Source organism: Oryx dammah, unplaced genomic scaffold (genome assembly GCF_014754425.2).
Source record: "Oryx dammah isolate SB20612 unplaced genomic scaffold, SCBI_Odam_1.1 HiC_scaffold_3, whole genome shotgun sequence".
Taxonomy (NCBI): Eukaryota; Metazoa; Chordata; class Mammalia; order Artiodactyla; family Bovidae; genus Oryx; species Oryx dammah.
The window spans coordinates 87,612,887-87,634,875 of NW_024070187.1; the positions used below are offsets into that span (position 1 = coordinate 87,612,887).

General features: G+C 39.6%; 1 protein-coding gene across 1 annotated transcript in view; it reads left to right on the top strand.

Moving 5' to 3' along the window:
• LOC120861610 (alpha-fetoprotein-like) overlaps window positions 1-16,334 on the top strand; it is a 46,029-nt gene extending 29,695 nt beyond the window's left edge. Inside the window, 2 exon segments of the mRNA XM_040237326.1 lie at window positions 7,912-8,044; window positions 16,230-16,334. Of these exon segments, the coding sequence (XP_040093260.1) occupies window positions 7,912-8,044; window positions 16,230-16,334 (238 nt within the window).
• Window positions 16,335-21,989: the final 5,655 nt, after the last annotated feature.

A 21,989-nucleotide genomic window follows, 5' to 3' on the forward strand; every position in this document is an offset into this window, starting at 1 on the left:
CACAGGCCCCGCGTCTTGTCCTCAGCAGAAAGGAGACTGGGCCTCATAGTTCTTTCTCCCTCAAGATCAACAGAAGTGCTAGCTTACTTCTAATTAAGTTATTTATTCTAAGACTTGCTCTTGCAGGGTCTAAATATTATTAGTCCAAGAATATCATCTTTCCAAGTGAGGCCAAGTTTTTGCTGCCTTGAGAATAAACACATTCTTGTGGTCAGCAAGCACAAGGTTGTCACTTGTTCTATCACAGTACTTAAAATTCATAAACCAACCGACATTTGAAGTCCTTTCTTAGCTCCCAAAGTGAACTGATCACAAACTAGTCTTTAAAACTTTTCAGTAAGCAACCGATGATCATTGTAACACTTAGTTAACCATTCTTTCTTTAGTCCCGGCTAATGTGAGCATATAATACTTTACTTTTAGAGTTCAAAATTTGCTTTCCCTTGAGGAAATTTTCTGGTACAAATAGGCATCCTTTATATATGTCATCTTACCAAATCCTGATCACAGATTTAGGAGGTAGATAATATTATTACCTCATTTTAATTGTAAGGGAATTGAGGCTAAGAAGGCAAGAAGAACTGGTATGAGATCATGCAGTAGGTAAATAAGTTGCTGAACTGAAATTGGTACCCAGGCTATTTGGTTCAGAGCACATATGCTTAACAACCAACATGTAGCTATTAGTGTGTCCTTGTCAAAGGGTTATAATGCTGGTTATAATTTTTAAAACTTGAAACTCTTCATGTAAAGGCTAGATAATAAAAAGTATGAAATACTAGGAAGCATTCCTGTTCTGGTGAATTCATGGCGTTTTCTGTATGGAGAAAGCAATAACATAGAGACTGATCATGTAGAGATTTTTAGAATATTCTGGGAAAATACATACTGGGAAATAAGACCCAGGCTGGACAAAGCCCTCTATTTCCTGGGAAATGGTAGGGGCTCTCTCCTATATAGTTCTGGCTGATTGTCAAAGCATAAGTCCACATACACATGAAAAGAAAAAAAAAAAAAGAAGAAGAAGAGATTCCTGGAAGGAAAAGACAAAATTCAGCATGATTATAAAGAGAAGGCAGAAATAAAGTCATGCAATAAGATAGAGAAAATAGAAAGAGAATGCTGGTTCAAGAGAAAAGAATTTAAAATCCGGTGAAGAAAAATACAGGGTTGAAGGTTAAGACTTAAGATAGAAGGATTAGACATAATATAGTTAAAACTTAAGATTAGAGTGTGCTTCAAATGAAAGGATGGATAGATGTAATGAAAATAAAAGATCAATATCATTGAAATGAAGAACCGGAAACAATTTGGTGTTGAGGATTAAAAATAGGATCTAAGGTGTAAAAAGGTAAATTGAAAAATTGAAAACTAAAGGAATCCATAGAATTAGGGGAATTTTTAATAGAAGTCAGGTTGAGAGGTAGAGAGATGGGGAGGTGGAGGTGGGAGGAAGTGGAAAGGAGATAACTCCACTGCAAGCAGATCAGGAGTATCTGACAAGTTATGAGGGGTTTGGCGTCTAGCTTCCAAATGTCACAGAGTCCCCAGCTATGGAAAAGGCAGCTTTTATATTCGGAGTGTCAAGGAAAAGTAACACGACGCTGATACCTCTGTTCTAAATCTCATTCCCAGACTTGCATTCTCATAATGGGAGCCTTTCCCCCCACTTACCTATCCTAGATCAGGGAGTGTGTTTCTCCTTGTTTAGATAAGCTGCTTCTGTTTGCTCTGGAAGCTCAGTGGTCCCTCTGTCGGTGGCTCTAGGGAAGTGCATGCAGAAGCCTGCTGCAGTTCAGTTCAGTTCAGTTGCTCAGTCATATCCGACTCTTTGCAACCCCATGAATCGCAGCACGCCAGGCCTCCCTGTCCATCACCAACTCCCGGAGTTCACCCAAACTCATGTCCATTGAGTCGGCGATGCCATCAGCCATCTCATCCTCTGTCGTCCCCTTCTCCTCCTGCCCCCAATCCCTCCCAGCATCAGAGTCTTTTCCAATGAGTCAACTCTTCACATGAGGTGGCCAAAGTACTGGAGTTTCAGCCTTAGCATCAGTCCTTCCAATGAACCCAGGACTGATCCCCTTTAGAATAGACTGGTTGGATCTCCTTGCAGTCCAAGGGACTCTCAAGAGTCTTCTCCAACACCACAGTTCAAAAGCATCAATTCTTCAGTGCTCAGCTTTCTTCACAGTCCAGCTCTCACATCCATACATGACCACTGGAAAAACCATAGCCTTGACTACACGGACCTTTGTTGGCAAAGTAATGTCTCTGCTTTTCAATATGCTATCTAGGTTGATCATAACTTTCTTTCCAAGTAGTAAGCATCTTTTAATTTTATGGCTGCAATCACCATCTGCAGTGATTTTGGAGCCCCAAAAAATAAAGTCTGACACTGTTTCCACTGTTTCCCCATCTATTTCCCATGAAGTGATGGGACCAGATGCCATGATCTTCATTTTCTGAATGTTGAGCTTTAAGCCAACTTTTTCACTCTCCTCTTTCACTTTCATAAAGAGCCTTTTGAGTTCCTCTTCACTGTCTGCCATAAGGGTGGTGTCCTCTGTATATCTGAGGTTACTGATATTTCTCCCGGCCATCTTGATTCCCGCTTGTGCTTCTTCCAGCCCAGCGTTTCTCATGATGTGCTCTGCATAGAAGTTAAATAAGCAGGGTGACAATATACAGCCGTGACATACTCCTTTTCCTATTTGGAACCAGTCTGTTGTTCCATGTCCAGTTCTAACAGGATTGAGGAGAGCACAACAGTTCAGTGTGTCTGAGGCATAGGTGAACAAGAGGAAAGAAATTCTGGGGACTGAGACTTGAGGGGCAGGGAGTAGCCAAGCTATGAAGACACCGGCAATCCCAAAGCTTGTGAGGAAAGAGAAGAAGGGTACCTCTGAGGGAGCCTGCCTACCTCCTCTGTCTTCTCTATTGTTGTTAATTCTACAGCTCAGATCCTCAGGGAAGTTATAAAAATGCGTATCCATTATTTACTGAATGAGTAAATGGGTAAATAGGTAAGAAGTTGTGACAATGTACCATTTATTGCGGGAATCAGGGAGAAGGGAGACAAAGGTTGGAAACAACCAATAATTTGAAACAGACAGTTGCAAGTTGTGTTATTACTATAATTATTCATTATCTTTGCCATCATTTGATGAAATAATTAATATAATTACTCATATTATTTTTGCCATTTATGTACTGGGGGCCTTCAGTATGTCAGTTACTGTACTCAGTCTTTTAACAGTAATTTTTGGTCTTTACAAAAACCTTGCAAAGTACTGTTTGCTGTTGTTCAGTCACTAAGTCGTGTCTGACTCTCTGCGACTCCATGGACTGTAGCCTGCCAGGCTCCTCTGTCCATGGGATTTCCCAGGCAAGAATACTAGAGTGGATTCCATTTCCTTTTCCGGGGGATCTTCCTGGACCATGCATTGAACCCTCATCTCCTGCACTGGCAAGTGAATGCTATAGGTGTTCAGATTCTCTTTTTGTAGATGAGGGTCAGAGAGGCCAACTATTTTACCCATCATCAGACACACTAGTGAGTGGAGGACCTAACTTGAGCCGAATTAAGTTTGACTGCAAAGTTTGTGCCATTTTCATGACATTGGAAGGAAAGAGAAGTCCAGATTTTGCATGAACTTGTGGTAAACCCTCTGGCCCTCCTGTACTGGCTTTAGCTACTTAGAGTTCTAAATTCATAGAAGCCCCAGTAGGTGATGGGAAATAGGGTAGTCTCTCTATGTAGGTACACGTGGTGGTTAGTTTTTGTAGCCTGGGACTGAAGCTATCCTGTGCTTTTATAGGTTTGTCAGTGAATTTCAGCATCATGAGCAATACTGGTTCTGTGGGAAAATATATTCTGAGACAAAACTCACCAAAATTCCAGTGGAAAATAGCCTATATTTCTCACTTTGAATAATCAATGTGTTAAAAACTGATAATTAGTATTCAAAGATAGTATCAACTGTTTTGACTATACATCATACATAACCGCAAAGACTTGAATGATACAAAGACACAAGGCAGTGTTTCCTCTCAAGTGGGATCAAGTTTAGGTCTAATGGGAAAGTTGAATATGTGCATACATCAACTATACTTTAATAAAAAATAATTTAGAAAAAGGTCAAATATGTGCAGAACAGTTGGATAGGAAAAGAAATGCTTATACTATTGTGCTGCTAAGTTGCTGCTAAGTCACTTCAGTCGTGTCCAACTCTGTGTGACCCCATGGACGGCAACCCATCAGGTTCCCCCGTCCCTGGGATTCTCCAGGCAAGAACACTGGAGTGGGTTGCCATTTCCTTCTCCAATGCATGAAAGTGAAAAGTGAAAGTGAAGTCGCTCAGTCGTGTCCGACTCTTAGCGACCCCATGGACTGCAGCCCATCAGGCTCCTCCGTCCATGGGATTTTCCAGGCAAGAGTACTGGAGTGGGGTGCCATATTTCTTTGTAAAATTTTGATATATTTTATTTTTAAAGTAATACATAATCACTGCAGAAAATTTAGAAAATACAGAAAAGAGAAGAAAATCATAATACTTTTATTCCAACACTGCAGAAATACCCATAATAAATATATATACAGTGTAGGAGTATAGAATGTCATACACGTATACAAGTTCACATTCCCATGGTTGCCCTCTGTCCCTCCATCTATGGTTTGAATGCTTAATAATGCAAGCTTTGCACTCATGCTACTCCCTGCTTATACAGAGCTTCAGTTCCAGCAATTATCTCTGAGTCCTCAGGGGAGCGCTTAGGAAACTCCTGTCGCCTCACACCCTGAATTCTCCAGGCATGATCCTTGGCCCCATTCCCACACAGGGAGTGGGATCAGCCACTGGAATCAGCCGTGCCCTCCAGGTAACTGTGGTCTCCTGTTCAGCAGCAGACTATATCCCTTTCAAGGGATGACAAAGCTGCTTTATGTTTTGTTGTTCAGGGAAAAAATAATACCTTCCCCAGACCCCAGGATTGTGCTTGTTTAGTCAGTGTTGTGGGAGAAGGCAATGGCAGCCCACTCCAGTACTCTTGCCTGGAGGAGGAGCCTGGTGGGCTGCAGTCCATGGGGTCGCTAAGAGTCGGTCACAACTGAGTGACTTCACTTTCACTTTTCACTTTCATGCATTGGAGAAGGAAATGGCAACCCACTCCAGTGTTCTTGCCTGGAGAATCCCAGGGACGGGGGAGCCTGGTGGGCTGCCGTCTATGGGGTCGCACAGAGTCGGACACGACCGATGCAACTTAGCAGCAGTGGCAGCAGCAGCAGTCGGTGTTGTGTTAGTGCTGCTTGTGACTTAATGGTGTGCAGGACTTCAGTGAAAGTACTCCCAGAGCCCCCTTTCAAAGCGTTATCCTGATTCCAATAACTCAGACTCGAGTCTAATGGAGGCCCAGCTGGGGAACCACTGAATCACTCCTGTCTTCTACACCCAGGCCTTTCTTAATGGGCGGAAGTCTGTGAACCTGACTTCTTGTCTCAGGACAAGTTCTCATAAGTAGTTCTCAATCCTCATGTGCTTTCTGAGAGGGAAGCTCACTGCACTGGCTTTTATTATATTTGCCCAGAACTATACTATGCCCAAGGAGTTGAAATTACTCCTACAAAATGGAGATGACACAGAGCCTTATTTTAAGGAGGTGACAGAGGGCAGTACATTAGGTAGCATTTATAAATTATCAGCACATTGTCTGAAACCTAGCAAATATGAATACACTCAAAAGATGTTGGCCGTTTCATTGTTTGTTTCAATGTAGTTAAAAAATATAATGTACACGTTAGTCTTCAAAACAGCCATTTTAATGGTTTTTTAATATTCCAGTATGTGGGTACAATGGTGGCTCAGCAAAAAAGAATCTGCCTGCAATTCAGAAGAGGTGAGCTTGATCCAAGAATTGGGAAGATCCCCTGGAGAAACAAATAGCAACCCCCTCCAGTATACTTGGCTGGGAAATCCCATGCACAGAGGAGCCTGGTGGGCTTACAGTCCATGGGGTTGCAAAAGAATCGGATATGACTTAGTGACTAAACAACAACAAGAACATGTGGGTACAATAATGAACTTATTCCCTGTTGCTGGGCATGAAAATTGTTTTTAATTCCTAAGTGTCATAAATTGTGGCAATGAATATTTTTGTACATATGTCTTTGTCCCCTCTCTGATTTTTTTTTCTAGATTCCCAGGACTTAGAATTAGGGGTTAACATGAAGTTAATTAGAATCTCCTAGTCCTTTGACTGTGTTTTGCTGGTGCTCAGAGGATAGAGTGATTGCCTGCTTCTCAAACCCACCTCATATTGTATTAACAATAGTTTCTTAAAAGAAACTTGGCTTGTGTTTCCTTATTCTTTTCAGCCTTTCCGATGGTCCACCTTCGTCCATTATCAAGGCGGGGCTAGGGTGGAGGTGGGAGAGGGTGGAGCTGAAATGGGAAGATCAGAGGCATGTTCAGAGGGCCATCCAGTTAAGCTAAGTATCTGTCCGATTGTTTAGAGGGGATCAGCGTTCTACGGCCATCTGGCCAGGGCGGTTTTTGTGGGTCCTGTGGGCACCACTTGGATAAGCCAAGCCTGGGAGCTGCAGAGGGCCACCTTGGCTTGTCCACTGTTCCCAGCTGCACTCCTGCTTCCCTGCCTGGGCCGCAGCTTGCTTTGCCCAGTGCCTGCGGTGGTGTCACACACACGTTGGAGACTTTACTGTGGACGACTGCCAGGCAGCAAAGGCTTGGTGGCATCTCAGGCCAGGGGTCAGGCGACTCAGAGTCACCTTGCTTTGGGCCAGCTGCCTGCACTGAGACCTCAGGGAGAGGAGAAGGGCTTGTCACTGGGCTGGACAGTGAGACTGATGTGGTGCACACCTGCTCTTCTGCTGGCTGGTCCTTCTTCACCATCATCTCTAGCTGACGGGAACTGGCACAAACTGTGTCTGCCAGCCACCCAGGGCAGCCCAGCCTAGAGGTGGGGTGGGGCTGGAGTTCTCTGTCTTGTGATAGAAGACTTATATAATATCCTTAATTTTGCCTCTTGGTAGAAAAAGCCTAAATTATTAATATTTGTTGGATCCCTGGTTTAGAATGTCATAGAAATAGCTACTTGAAGCTTTGAGATATTTTTTTTATTATACCTGTTCACCAAATAAGGTGTTTTCAATTTGAATTTGAAAATGAAGACCAAGCAAAGGTTTTTTTGGGGGTAAGCAATAATATATAGATTAAGGTACATTTTCCTTACTCTTCACACCTTGTTTTCTTTGTAGTTAAATCTTTCTTGATCAGAAAAAAAAAAGGCAACATCTTTTATTAAATAGACACTAGGTTATAATTTTGGATATTCAAATTGATTGAATCACTGACATTTATATGGTTGTTGGGAAACTATTCTATAAGAGACATCTGAGTTGACTGTCAAACTACTAAAGTTTCAAATTAGTGTATTGGCTTTATCATTAATAACATATAAAGGGCCCTCAACGTCCAGGTGTGTTATATTTGAAATATTTATTGGGAAGTTAGTTTTTTAGGATAAATGTTGTTCACAAGAAAATACTATAGGAAAAGCTAATGTATTGCATAACCTATTTTCTACCCAATGTAATAAAAATAGAAAAAAGTATTTGTCCTAGTAATAATTACATAAAGATAATTAAATTTACTATAATAGGTATATTGATGAGATGTGCTTGAATAAAAATGTCGAATAAACATGAAGATGGAGATAGACATTGTGAAAACTGTGAGAACATCAGGTCATTTCAGATCCTTTAAACTTGAGAGTGAGAGCTATGCAAAGGTGTGGGTGGTGTGCAGCTTTCAATAAGTAAGGCAGGTTTGCAAGCTGGCCTTCTAGAACTCAGCGAGTGCTTGTTTTTTTTTTTGCCACTCATTTCTTATTCAGACTCCTCAGCAACCTTGTGAAGCAGAAACCAAATGCAGCAGAGATGCAGTTCCAATCAATTATTGTGAATTTTGCTCACCTGGTGGAGATGTGCTGCCAAGCAGAGAAAAGTGAAACGTGTTTCCAAGAAGAGGTATCCCTGTTTCCTTGTTTATTCTCTTAGCATTCTTAGGGGTTATTAACTTTTAAAAAAATTCTCTGTTCTAGTCATGAATGGATTGGGAGAAAATCACAGTCTCAGTGGACTGGTGTAACTAAGTATTTTGGTTGAAGATACACTAATATTTATGTTCATTTGCAGAAACTAGGTGTGTTAGACACGAAAAGAGATAAACAGAAAGTCATTGATCTCAGATGAACTGAGATGTTTCGGATTGGGGGTGGGGGGAAGAAGGATGAGCAAGACTCTGGCCGTTGTAGAGAAAAGGTGTTCGTGGAAATACAGAGAAATTTTAAACAAATAACAGTTTAAAGGCCTGTCTGGGCAAGCTGTAGCTTTGTTTTAGAAATTTCTGGGGGCACAATCAGAAAGAGTCACTAAAGGTAGTTTGGGGCTTAACTAGGAAACCAGGTGAAAAGGATTGTATTTTCTCAGTGGCAGGTCATTAGAATAGGGGGTTGAATAATAGAGAAACTACGATCAGAAAAAAGTGTCTCTGTGCATATCCACTAAACTGACTACCAGGTGATTGTTTTGTGTTATCAATCTAATTATATACAGTTAACAAGCAAATGACTTTTCATAAGATGGTAAAGTTGTGTGACTTAAATTTCTAAGAATATCATGGAGATCCTACTATCACTCTGAGGCACAGAAAATTCATGTAAATTCATGGAGCGGACCTGGAATGGCCATTCTCCTACAGATATGACGTGAGAAACAGAAATTTGGTTATAGTAGGTTATAGTGTCTGAGTAGAAGAATCCAAGTATATGGTTAAAAAATATATATAATAAAGGAGCCTTTACAGTCAAAACAGGTTGGGGCTAGTTAAGGCTGGGGTTGAGCAATGGCCTAGAGAAATATTTTCACAGGTAACAATTTTCACAAATGCCTTAATTACCTTCAGTGGCTCTTTTCTGGTCTTCCCTCATAGCTCAGTTGGTAAAGAATCTGGCTGGCTCTTTTCTACTTTTTCAACTAAACTGTACATGTGCTTATGTTAAAAGTCACATATCTATAGTCTAAGCCAAAGAATTGGTGCTTTTGAATTGTGGTGGGAGAAGACTCTTGAGAGTCCCTTGGTCTGCCATGAGATCAAACCAGTCAATCCTAAAGGAAATCAATCCTGAATATTCATTGGAAGGACTGATGTTGAAGCTGAAGCTCCTTTACTTTGGCCACGTTATGCAAAGAGCTGACTCACTGGAAAAGACCTTGATGCTGGGAAAGACTGAAGGCAAAAGGAGAAGAGGGAGGCAGAGGATGAGATGGTTAGATAGCATTACTGATTCAATGGACATGAATTCGAGCAAACTCCGGGAGATAGTGAAGGGCAGGGAAGCCTGGTGTGCTGCAGGCCATGGCATCGCAAAGAGTCAGACACCACTTAGTGACTGAATAATAGCTATAACCTGTGGCTCAGCTGGTAAAAAATCCACATCCAATGTGGAAGACCTGGGTTTGATTCCTGGGTTGGGAAGATCCCCTGGAGAAGGGAAAGGCTACCCACTCCAGTATTCTGGCCTGGAGAATTTCATGAACTGTATAGTCCATGGGGTGGCAAAGAGTTGAACACCACTTAGAGCCTTTCACTTTCACTTTCATAGCCTTGACAAAAAGGTAGTCAAACTACCGCCCTCTGGCTAACTTAGCTTCACTCCCTGTTTATGTAAATAAGCTTGGGTGGGCACACAGCCCTGCCCATTTATTTACATGTTGTCTGAGGCTTCTTAAAACAGCAGAATTGAATAGTTGTAAAATTGAGTAGTTGTGACAGAGACTGAATGAACTACAGAGTTCCAAATATCTGGCTGTTCACAATAAGAACTTTGCTGACTGCCAGACTAGCTGATACACAAAATGAAAACAGTCACAAATGTTCATTTTTTCATTTTAAAGCCCTTTTACTTTTTGTATTTAGCAAACACATTGCTACCTGAGTAACAACAGTAATAATAATAACAACTATTGTAGTTTTATTATATACCTTATATATTATATATATATTATAGTTAATAATATTGTAACATCTTTGTGTGGGGAAGAAGGTGGTCAAAAAGTACAAACTAGCAATCAGTTATGAGGGAAACAAATGGCAGGGATATGATTTGCAACATGATAAATATAATTAACACTTGTTCTTGTTGTTCAGTCGCTGAGTCGTGTCTGACTCTTTGCAACCCCACGGCCTGCAGCACGCCAGGCTTCTGTTGTCCTTCACTATCTCCCGGAATTTGCTCAAATTCATGTCCATTGAGTCAGTGATGCTACCTAACCATTTCATCCTCTGTCACTCTCTTCTCTTTATGCCTTCAGTCTTTTCCAGCTTCAGTGTCTTCCAATGAGTCAGCTCATAAACATTTTTTCAGAAAGGCCTGTACTTAAGAATTCCCTAGAGAACTTTCTTGACATCTTATTGCTCTTGAACAGGAATAGTTCTTGCTGGAACTATTTCACCAATAACATGATAGGAAGATTTCTGTGTGCTTTTTCCGACACTTTTTGTCGAACAGCAACCTTCAACTTAATGGTTGAAAAGCCCAAATTTCCTCCCTTCTCTCTCTGCTTTAGGATTTCTCCACATATTAAGGAAGCAAATAGGAGCTATCTGAAGAATATATCATATTAACTATCATTTGCTAGATTAACTTCTTCAGATAAAAAATGGTTATTATCTATAATTATGCATCATCTATAAAGTTTCATGAAGTTTATCTCCTTATGGTTATTCTAAGGCAGTGATTCTGGAATATTTGTGTGCATCAGAGTTGCTTGGAGGGCAACTTCTCTTTCATTAAAAGAAAATCAGTGTTTTTTACTCACAGGACTTCTGATCAATAGATCAATAGATCTGGGGTGGGGTCTGGCAAGTTCCCAGGAACTGCTGATGCTATGGTTTGGAGAACACTTGAGGAACCACTTTAGGGTGAAAGTAGATAATCATAAGCTAGTCCCCCGTCCCCTCCCAATATTTTCATATGTCTAACTCCTAGTGAGAAGTTGGAAGCAAGGACAGTAACAAAAATAATGAAGCAATTGAAAAGTAACCTACTTATGAAAAGAAGTGAAAGAATTTGGGGACATTAAATAAAAAAGGTAAGACTGGAATATTCAAAAATAAGAGTTATATGAATAGGCTTAGCCAAAAATACAGGACTATATAATCGAAAATATAGAATACAGGAATATAATATCTTGGAATCTTATCAGCAAGAATTTGTGTGACTCTGTGTGTGTCTCTGTTTGTGGAATAGGCCTAGGTTTGACTGTAGTGCAAAGGAATAATTCCTAGTGGCTTTGGGAGTCTCCAAAGTCCCCCAGGTAAAGTCTGTGTGTGCTCGGTTGTGTCCGACTCTTTGTGACCCCGTGGACTGTAGCCCACCAGGCTTCTCCGTCCATAGAATTTTCCAGGGAAGAATATTGGAGTGGGTTGCTGTGCCCCTCTCCAGTGGATCTTCCCAACCCAGGGATGGAATGCGAATCTCCTGTGTCTCCTCCGTGAGCAGGTGGATTCTTCAGCACTGTGCCACTTGTGAAGCCTTAGAGGTGATGAGGCTTACCCAATTAGCAGTCTGTAGATTTTCCAGTTAGACTAACTGCTGCGGGGACCTACAGGCATTTTCTTTGTTTGAATAGTCAATTATGTGAACCTGTTCTGCCTGCTAAAAGATAAAGTGGGCAGGCTTGAAGATTGCCTTTCTACCTATGACTGGTGGGAGGATGAAACATTTTTAGACAAGATGGAAGACATTCTGAGAAGTAAACCAGAATGCAGGAAAATTCTAGGGAGAAAAAAGTGAGCCAAAGTTAATGTTGGCATGTCAATAAGAATAAGAATGAAACAAAAAGAAGGAATAAAATAAGAAACTCAGCCATACAAGGTGAATTGAATCTTCCAGAGAAAAGTAATCTCATGTTTCATGAGGTAATAATGTGAATTGCAGACATCAGCAGTTTTAAGAAGAAAAATACTCAGGTCAGAGGGAAATGATAATTATAGCCTGAAATAATTATCTGTCAGCCAACAGAATGTAACATAGAAAAACATTAACAAGAATTAGCAGAAATTTGGGCAGGTTGAAATGATAGTTTGAAAAATAATATATGCAATTTAATAATAAAAAAAGCAGTGCTCTGCTTTTAGTTGTGACTCAACACAAGTTCATGTGAAAAGACTTGCTGTTTTAAGTAGCCTCTATTTACAGTTTGATGGGTCTACTATTAAAGCTACTGCAATCCTGGGATGCATTTCTGGAGAAAAAGCAAGGATCAGAGTAAGCAATGTGATATCTCGATCATATGGATAAAGTCATTCTGAGATACTGTATTTAGTTTCTTTTATAAGTAATGCATGAACATGAGTAAAGCAAGAGTTCAGACAGAAAAGCAGGGTACATTTCCCATTCCCAAAAGATAAGCAATTTAAATCTTCCCTATTTGTACTCCCAGTGATTAGTGTTATTACTTTAGTAACTTCTTAAAATATTGCTATCACTTAAAGAATATAGTGTGTTTACACTGACTTCAACAATACCACTCGTAGACTTTTAACATATTTTTAGGTAAAGTGTTTTTCTTTTATTGATTATATTCTTCCTTGGTTCTTACACTTCAGCCAGCATCTAGTGATTTTCCACAACATAATTAACATCTAAATTTCCTTCAATTTCTTTGCCAGCTTTCCTTTTTAAAGCTATGCCATTATTTCCACACACCCTAGGTTTGTTTATCCTGCTTTGTTAATGTAAGGTGTATGTGTGCTCAGTTGCTTCAGTTGTGTCTGACTCTTTGCAACTCCATGGCCTGTAGCCCACCTGGCTCCTCTATCCATGGAAATTCTCCAAGCAAGAATACTGGAGTGGGTTGCCATGCCCTTCTCCAAAGTGCAAGGAGTGTACAGTTTGTCAACAGTTGATGCTAACAACTGGAAACCAATAAATAGTATATTCAGTAGTGCGTTTAACTTTAATGTTATTTACAGCCATACGATGAATGGATTAGTTCAACAACTTATCCGGTATTGCTTAAAAATACCAATATTAAATGAAGTCTTTTTTCTTATTGTCAAATGCAGAAAATATGTCACATTTGTTTAGTTTTACATATTTGGACTATGATTTCCTAATACATCCTTCTTTCTTGAGAGGTTCTAATTACCTTTCTTTTTCCATATTGACAAACAAAACATCTGCTTTCATCACACCGCTAAGTTGTATCAGGTCTTAATCATACAGTTTTTGTAATAGAATATTCTATCATCTTAAAACTATATTTGAAAAGTCCTCTGACTTTCTCTTTCAGTTTGGACCTAGTTATTTCTAGAATTGACTCTCCATGGAAAGTTTCTTCCTAGTGTGAAGTGAAGTGAAGTGAAGTGAAGTGAAAGTCACTCAGTTGTCTGACTCTTTGCAATCCCATGAACTAGCCCATAGAATTCTCCAGGCCAGAATACTGGAGTGGGTAGCCTTTCCCTTCTCCAGGGGATCTTCCCAACCCAGGAATCCAACTGAGGTCTTCTTCATTGCAGGCAGATTCTTTACCAACTGAGCTATCAGGGAAGCTCCTCTTCCTAGTATAACTTTGGGTAAAACGGACTATTTCTAAAATTCCATTTTATGTTTTTCTTGAATTCTGTTAAGTTTTTCTGGGCTAAATTCTTAAGTATGTAATGTATTTATGTATTTCTTCAGAATGGGCACCCAGGAGAAAAACTTTTGGTGTCCTTATATGTTTAAATTATTTTATCCATATATTTATACAGTTTTGTTTTTTAGCTGGTATGTTAGCTTGAATACTTTAGTTGTAAATAATATGGTCAAATTCTGGATAACTTAAGTAAAAAATAGTGTATTGAAAAGATAGTAGTGATTTCAGAAATCTTAAGGAAGCTTTAAAAAATGGACTGAGCAGCAGGTAAGAACAGAAGTAGCTCAGAAATCAATGACTTTCTGATCTTTTACTGCTGGAATATCTCTACGTGTTGCTATTCTGAGCTCCTATCTCTGCATTTTGAGATGTTGATTAACATCATATCAATGACTTTATTTTTCAGAAGTTCATCAATAGCTCTTACATTGATGGTGGGTTTTTCAATAGGCTTTATTCTTTCCGGTATATTGCTACTATTATTGAATTGGGACTTCAAGAGAGATGAAAGGATGTTGGCAAATTGCTATATTCTAGAATGTAGAGTCTTGAAAAGTATGTCACAGGATGTGGAGAAATAGACAAGCAATATTTATTCCAAAGTTCAGATGGATGATAGGTTAGTAGCCTCCTGTATGGACAACATATGGACTTGGGAGAAAATATTTGCAAACAATGCTACTGACAAGGGATTAATTTTCAAAATATACAAACAGTTCATACAGCTTCATATCAAAAGATCAAATAACCCAATCAAAAAATGAGCAGAAGACATAAATAGATATTTCTCCAAAGAAGACATACAAATGGCTAGCTGGAAAAGATGCTCAATATTGCTAATTATCAGAGAAATGTAAAAAAGCTACAGTGAGGTATCATCTCACACCATTCAGAAAGGCCCTCATTAAAAAGTCTACAAATAAGAAATGCTGGAGAGAAAACAAAGGAACCTCCCTCACTATTGGTAGAAATGTAAATTGGTGCAGCCACTAAGAAAATAGTATGGAGTTTTCTTTAAAAATACTAACAGGAGACCTACCATGACCCCACAATCCCACTCTGTTAGGTAAAGACGACCAGGTACACCAAAAAAAATCTCTGACAGGCTTTAATGGCAGAGCGGTCTGACCTTACACACTCCTGGGCATATTTCCAGAAAAGATGAAAACTCTAAGTTTTCAAAGATACATGTACCACAGTTCATAGCAGCACTATTTACAATAGCCAGGAATGGAAGCAACATAAGTATACCCACTAACAGATGAATGGATAAAGGAGATGTGATACACACACACACACACACACACACACACACAATATGGAATATTACTAAGTCATGAAAAGAGTGAAGTAATGCCATTTGCAGCAACATGGATGGGCCCAGAAATCACCATACAAGGTGAAGTAAGTCAGATGGAGAAAGACAGATAGCATTCTATATCACTTCTATGTGGAATCTAAAAAATGATATAATTGAATGCATTTCCTAAAGAGAAATAGACTCACAGACATAGAAAACAAACAATGATTGCCAGAGGGGATAGCAGGGGGTGGAAGGAGATAAACTAGGAGTTCCAGATTAATATATACATACTACTGTGTATAAAATAAACAAGGACCTACTGTATGGCATTGAGAAATATATTCAGTGTATTGTAATAACTTATAATGGAAAAGAATCTGAAAAAGAATAAATAGGAGAACTTCCCTGGTGGTCAGTGACTAAGACTCTGCGCTCCCAAAGCAGGGGGCCTGGATTTGATCCCTGGTCAGGGAACTAGATCCCACATGCTGCAACTGAGAATCCGCATGGTGCAATGAAGATTAAAGATCTGTGTGCTCCAACTAAGACCTGGCAAGCCAAATAAATACATAAATATTTTTAAAAGATACATGTGTATGTACACACAGACACACACACACACACACATATGGGCTTCCCAGGTGGCCCAGTGGTAAAGAATATTCCTGGCAAAGCAGGAGCCACAGGTGATTCTAGTTCCATCCTTGGGTCAGGAAGATCCCCTGGAGAAGAAAATGGCAACCCACTCCAGTATTCTTGCCTGGAGAATTCCATGGACAGAGGAGCCTGGTGGGGTGCAGTCTATGGGGTTTCCAAGAGTTGGACACAACTCAGTGACTGGGTACATATGTAATATAGGATTACCCTAGAGCTGTTTTAAAATGCAATGTGAAGCTGATGTTGATTGTTCATTTTTACTCTGCAGCAAGAGTGCCATACTTTAGTGAGAAGGAAGCGAATTTTTATTTATGCCAAATCTGAGGTCTTGAACGTAGGTGTCATTGCAGTGAATTAAATCCTTAAACTAAGGGACTAGACCTATGAGCAATTCTATTCTAAGACCTTGAGTCGTGGGCATATTAGGATATATCTCAGGCATGCAACAGGGAAGTCTTAAAGATTTGCTATTTGGGGATCAGAGCTGTTTAGCTGTGTTCTCTTTCTCACAGATGTGCTTATTTGCTTTATTTATTTTTTTTTTTTTAGGGGTCCAAACTGATTGAAAAGTGCCAGCTTCTTTTGGGAGGCCAAATGAGTCCAGAAAATGTCACCGTAGGATCTTTGTTGAGAACTGCATTTTGTTTTTCATGAATAAATGCATGTTTAATACTCAGAATAAAAATACTCGGAATAAAAATCAATAGTGTCCGTTTTCATCTTCTCACAATGCTACTCAGGAACACTAACCAATCTAGGCTAAATCTCTAGTTTCTTACTCAGTAGAGAAATCTACTTATTGCAACTCTTCTGCAACCTTTTTTCTCCTCATAAACTTTCTACGTCTCAGAAGCAGCAATGGAAATATGAACTCAAGGGCAGGGCAGTGGGGTGGGGAGGTGTGTGGCTTTCAAAGGTCTCAGGTGGATATAATGGGCTGCCACATGTCACATCATGTGGGACCTGGCTGCTGGGTTTCTAGAATGAAAAAGATCCAAAGTGCCACTTAGGGTTTCTACCCATACCACTACTGAAAATAATTATTGATGAGCTGAATGAAATGGTTTTGTAAGAAAGTTACTTTCGTAACAGCATTCTCATTCATCTTTACCCTAGATATGTGATGCTGACATTGTCACCAAGGAATCCCAATATATTCATATTAACTTGAACTTTCAATGATGATAGGTATCAGCAGTTTTTTTCCCCAGAACTCCTGGGAGAAAGACATAAAGAACTTATTCTTTGGACTTAGTTTTCCAGATTTTTTTTGTGTGTATAATGAAGTAAAAAAAAAAAAAAAAAAAAAGCAGTGATATTTTAGTGCTTACTAAATGAACAGTTTTGATTAGAGAAAATATTTAATGCTCTTTTCAGTGCTCTATACTTTATTTCAATTTTTCCTCACTCCAGTAATTTCAATGTGTTCATATATATATTGGCAAATTAAATCCAAAAAATAGATTGAAGTATCTATTATGTTCAATAAACTGTGCTAGGTATTGCAGGGAATGATATGAATATGATACGACCAGATCACTAATGAATTTAAACAAGATATAATCACATGAGGAATTGTAATAATGGGCAGATTTCACATTTCCAGTGTCATAAGAGCAGAACTAACTGATAAGGTAAAACCCAGGGGTTTGAGATCACACATTACCCCAGAGACAAGGAAAGTCCATGGAAGAAGGGAGCCTGGCCAATGACTAGAAAATGTACGTGGTGGGTTTTAAGACAAGAGTAAAGTAGTAAGACTCAGTGAAAGCCTAGGTTACAATGCTGCATGGGAACACACTGTAGCTTAGTTACAACAGTGAAAAGTATTAGCAGAGCAGTCATGTCCAACTCTTTGCGACCCCATAGACTGTAGCCTGCCAGGCTCCTCCATCCATGGAATTCTCCAGACAGAATACTGGGGTACCCATTCCCTTCTCCAAGGGTTCTTCCTGACCCAGGGATTGAACCCGGGTCTCCCACATTGCAGGTAGATTCTTTACTGTCTGAGGCACCAGGGAAGCCTAGTTATAACAATAGCTAGTATTTATCACACACTTCTTACATGCAAAGCGTCAGCCTTTAGATGTATTATTCCTGTAACTTCTACAACTGTACAATGAAGTAGGTACTATTATTTCTTTACTACAAACGAAGACAGACAGACTGCCATTTGAAGGTGTATAGTTTAAGGTGAAGCCCCAGGCTTCAGCAATACGTGAACTGTGACCTTCCAGATGTTCAAGTTGGTTTAAAAAAAACGCAGAGGAACAAGAGATAAATTGCCAACATCTCCTGGATCATTGAAAAAGCAAGAGTTCCAGAAAAACATCTATTTCTGCTTCATTGACTATGCCAAAGCCTTTGAGTGTGTGGATCACAATAAACTGTGGAAAATTCTGAAAGAGATGGGAATACCAGACCACCTGACCTGCCTCTTGAGAAACCTGTATGCGGGTCAGGAAGCAACAGTTAGAAGTGGACATGGAACAACAGACTGGTTCCAAATAGGAAAAGGAGTACATCAAGGCTGTATATTGTCACCCTGCTTATTTAACTTCTATGCAGAGTACATCATGAGATATGCTGGGCTGGAAGAAGCACAAGCTGGAATCAAGATTGCCGGGAGAAATATCAATAACCTCAGATATGCAGATGACACCACCCTAATGGCAGAAAGTGAAGAAGAACTAAAGAGCCTCTTGATGAAAGTGAAAGAGGAGAGTGAAAAAGTTGGCTTAAAGCTCAACAGTTAGAAAACGAAGATGATGGCATCTGGTCCCATCACTTCATGGGAAATAGATGGGGAAACGATGGAAACAGTGTCAGACTTTATTTTGGGGGCTCCAAAATCACTGCAGATGGTGATTGCAGCCATGAAATTAAATACGCTTACTCCTTGGAAGGAAAGTTATGACCAACCTAGATAGCATATTGAAAAGCAGAGACATTACTTTGTCAACAAAGGTCCATCTAGTCAAGGCTATGATTTTTCCAGTGGTCATGTATGGATGTGAGAGTTGGACTATAAAGAAAGCTGAGTGCCAAAGAATTTTGAACTGTGGTATTAGAGAAGACTCTTGAGAGTCCCTTGGACTGCAAGGAGATCCAACCAGTCCATTCTGAAGGAGATCAGTCCTGGGTGTTCATTGGAAGGACTGATTCTGAAGCTGAAACTCCAATACTTTGGCCACCTGATGCGAAGAGCTGACTCATTTGAAAAAACCCTGATGCTTGGAAAGATTGAGGGCAGGAGGAGAAGGGGACGACAGAGGATGAGATGGTTGGACGGCATCACCTACTCAATGGATGTGGGTTTGGGTGGACTCTGGGAGTTGGTGATGGACAGAGAGGCCTGGCATGTTGCGGTTTATGGGGTCACAGTCGGACACGACTGAGTGACTGAACTGAACTGATATACTCTTGTGGTTAATAGGAGCTGTAGAACCAAGGATTCTAGAGCCTTGGTCTTCTACTAAAGAGTTTAGCAAACCTCCTAACCTCTCCATAACTTACTTTCCTCATCTTTACAGTTGGACTTAAAGGTTAATATCTTCTTGGAAGTGTAATGAATGTTAAATGAGTTGAACTATGGAAGGCACTTAAAATAGTGCTTGACAAATGCTAAGTGAGGTTAGTTTGAACAATATGAAATTGTTGCCTTTGTAGGCCAAATATGGACAGTTTCAAATGTCTCAGTCTAATAGGTTAGCTGTTATTTAGAAGATAAATGGATGCTGTTGAAGGGTTTTGCCCTCTTGAACTGCATCCTATTCCTTTCTTTCCTTTCATATGTAGATATCTCAGCATAATAGATACATCTGCCATCTTTTCCACCTCATCAACTGCCTTGCAAATGTAGTTCTTTCTCCTTCAGTGCTTGAAGCCATGTGGAACAACCCTAAACAAAATTCCATAGTAACACTGCCTAACTGTATATTTCATACTGCCAAGAGATAATAAAATATACCATCATATTAGAGAATAACCACTTGAAAAGTTTCTATATATTTTTAGCTACTAGATCAGATTTGTGAAAAAGGAAGCATCCTTACAGGGGGTTTTATAAAACTATTTTAGACAATTTATTCACTCATTCTTTTATTCATTCATTATTCAGTTCTTTGATTGATTGAGCACATCCTATACAAAGGGCACAATATGAAATACAGCAAACTATACAAAGATGAATGTGACAGGACTTCTACCAGTAAGAAGTTTAACATTATCTAGAACTGACTTTGAACTAATATGTAACTAGTAGTGAAATATTTGGACCATTTAAAACAAAGGTGAATAGTTCTGTTACAAAAGCTTATATTGTTGTATGACAGAACGATGTCTCTGAAATGAACAGATTTTTGTCTCAGAAATTATATCAGTTATCTATTGTTATGTAACAACTTATTCTAAAATATAGCAGGATATTACCACAAACATTTTGTATCTCACACATTTTCTGAGAATCAGGGATCCAGGAGTGGTGTAGCTGGTTTTTTTCTTTTTGTTTTGGCTCAGGTCTCTCCTGAGGTTGCAGGCAAGCTCTTAGACAGGGCTGCAGTCATCTGAAAGCTTGACTGGGGTGAGTTGATGGCCCACTCACATGGCTGTGGACTGTGGAGGGGACGCCTCGATTTCCCCAGGGTTACTCTGGATGTGGCAGTTGGCACCCCCAAAGCAAGCAATCCAAGAGAAGAAGCAAGGAGGACACCGTGGTGACTTTTATGACCTAGTCTTCCCAAGCAACAGCCTGGCACTTCTGTTCTCCTCTGTTCCTTAAAAGTGAGTCACTAAGTCCAGCCCAATGCCAAGGTGAGGAGGATTACACTCTGTCTCTTGAAAGGTGGAGTATCAAAGCCTTCAGAGACATATTCAAAACTACCACTGCAGTGATGTTAATGTCTCACTTGAAGAGTTTATTTGCCTTTTTTTGCATCTAGTCTGTGATTGCAGGTACTTGCTACGTTTTTGTTGGCAACTTTTTAATCATACATTTTCTATTTCCTGGTTTAAAAAGTAATACATGTTCATTATAGATTTAATAAGATAAACAAATATGAAAAATATGAATCACCCGTACCTTATTCTACAAACCAGATATAACCACATTTAACATGCTTTTGGTTTGTGGTATATATACTACATACATACATATATATATACAGTAATAGTAAATATTCATATAAAAACATCTATATTATAGACAGTACACTTTTGGATATTTGTATCTGTATTCTTAACATAAGGAGAATTTACTCTTATAATTAAAATTTATTAGAAAATAATTCTAACAACTGCATTACATTCTATGGGTGACTGTTTTTCCTTCTTTAATATTTTTTCTATTTTTTAACATTAGGCTATTTACTTCCTTTTATCACAATAAATAATATTCATCTTTACATAGTGTCTTTGTACATCTGATTATTTTCGTATAAGATCCTACAAGTAAAATTATAGGGTGAATTTACTGCTAAATTTGCTCTCGAGGAAAGTTATATTCATTTGTAGCTCTTTTGTTGTTTAGTCGCTAAGTCATGTCCATCTCTTTTTATGATCCCATGGACTGTAGCCCACCAGGTTCCTCTGTGCATGGAATTTCCCAAGCAAGAATACTGGAGTGGGTTGCCATTTCCTTCTCCAGAGGATCTTTCCAACCCAAGGATCAAAACCAGGTCTCCTGCACTATCAGGCAGAATTTTTGCCACTAAGCCACGAGGGAAGGCCAGTAGTCTAAGTACTGAGTACGGTACATTTCACTGTAATTTGTTGAGTATTTAATATTATCATTTTTTCATCTTTTTAATAGACCATTTCACTTTCTTACTTTGCATTTTGTTGACATACCAGTTATTTTATTGCCCCTCTGTTACAAATTCACTTTTTGTTGTTCGCTCTGTGAAACTGGACGTGGAAACCATTATTTATTTATTTTCAGGCTAGGCTTTAGTGGGGCCCCACCTGCCGCAGGAGAGAGCATTGAAATACGCTTTCTTTGCAGCCTACATGATATCATGCTTAGCCAGTAGAGGGCGCTGGAGAAGCACTGTAGGAGGAAGCAGGTCTTTCCTGATTCGCAGGGGCTGGCATGCCAGGTTCCCGGGAAGCCGACTTTCTTTCTCCGGGGCTCCTCCCAGAATGGTCTCTTCAGCGCTAGTTGCCTGTGGAGTGCAGCTTTCTTTAGCATTTGCTCCTGCAACCCCTTTTGTAGCTCTTGATTTGGTTTGTGGTGGCACAGCCTGGAGCCCCTTACAGTCCTGTGCTCTGCTGCTGCTGCTGCTGCTAGGTCGCTTCAGTCGTGTCCGACTC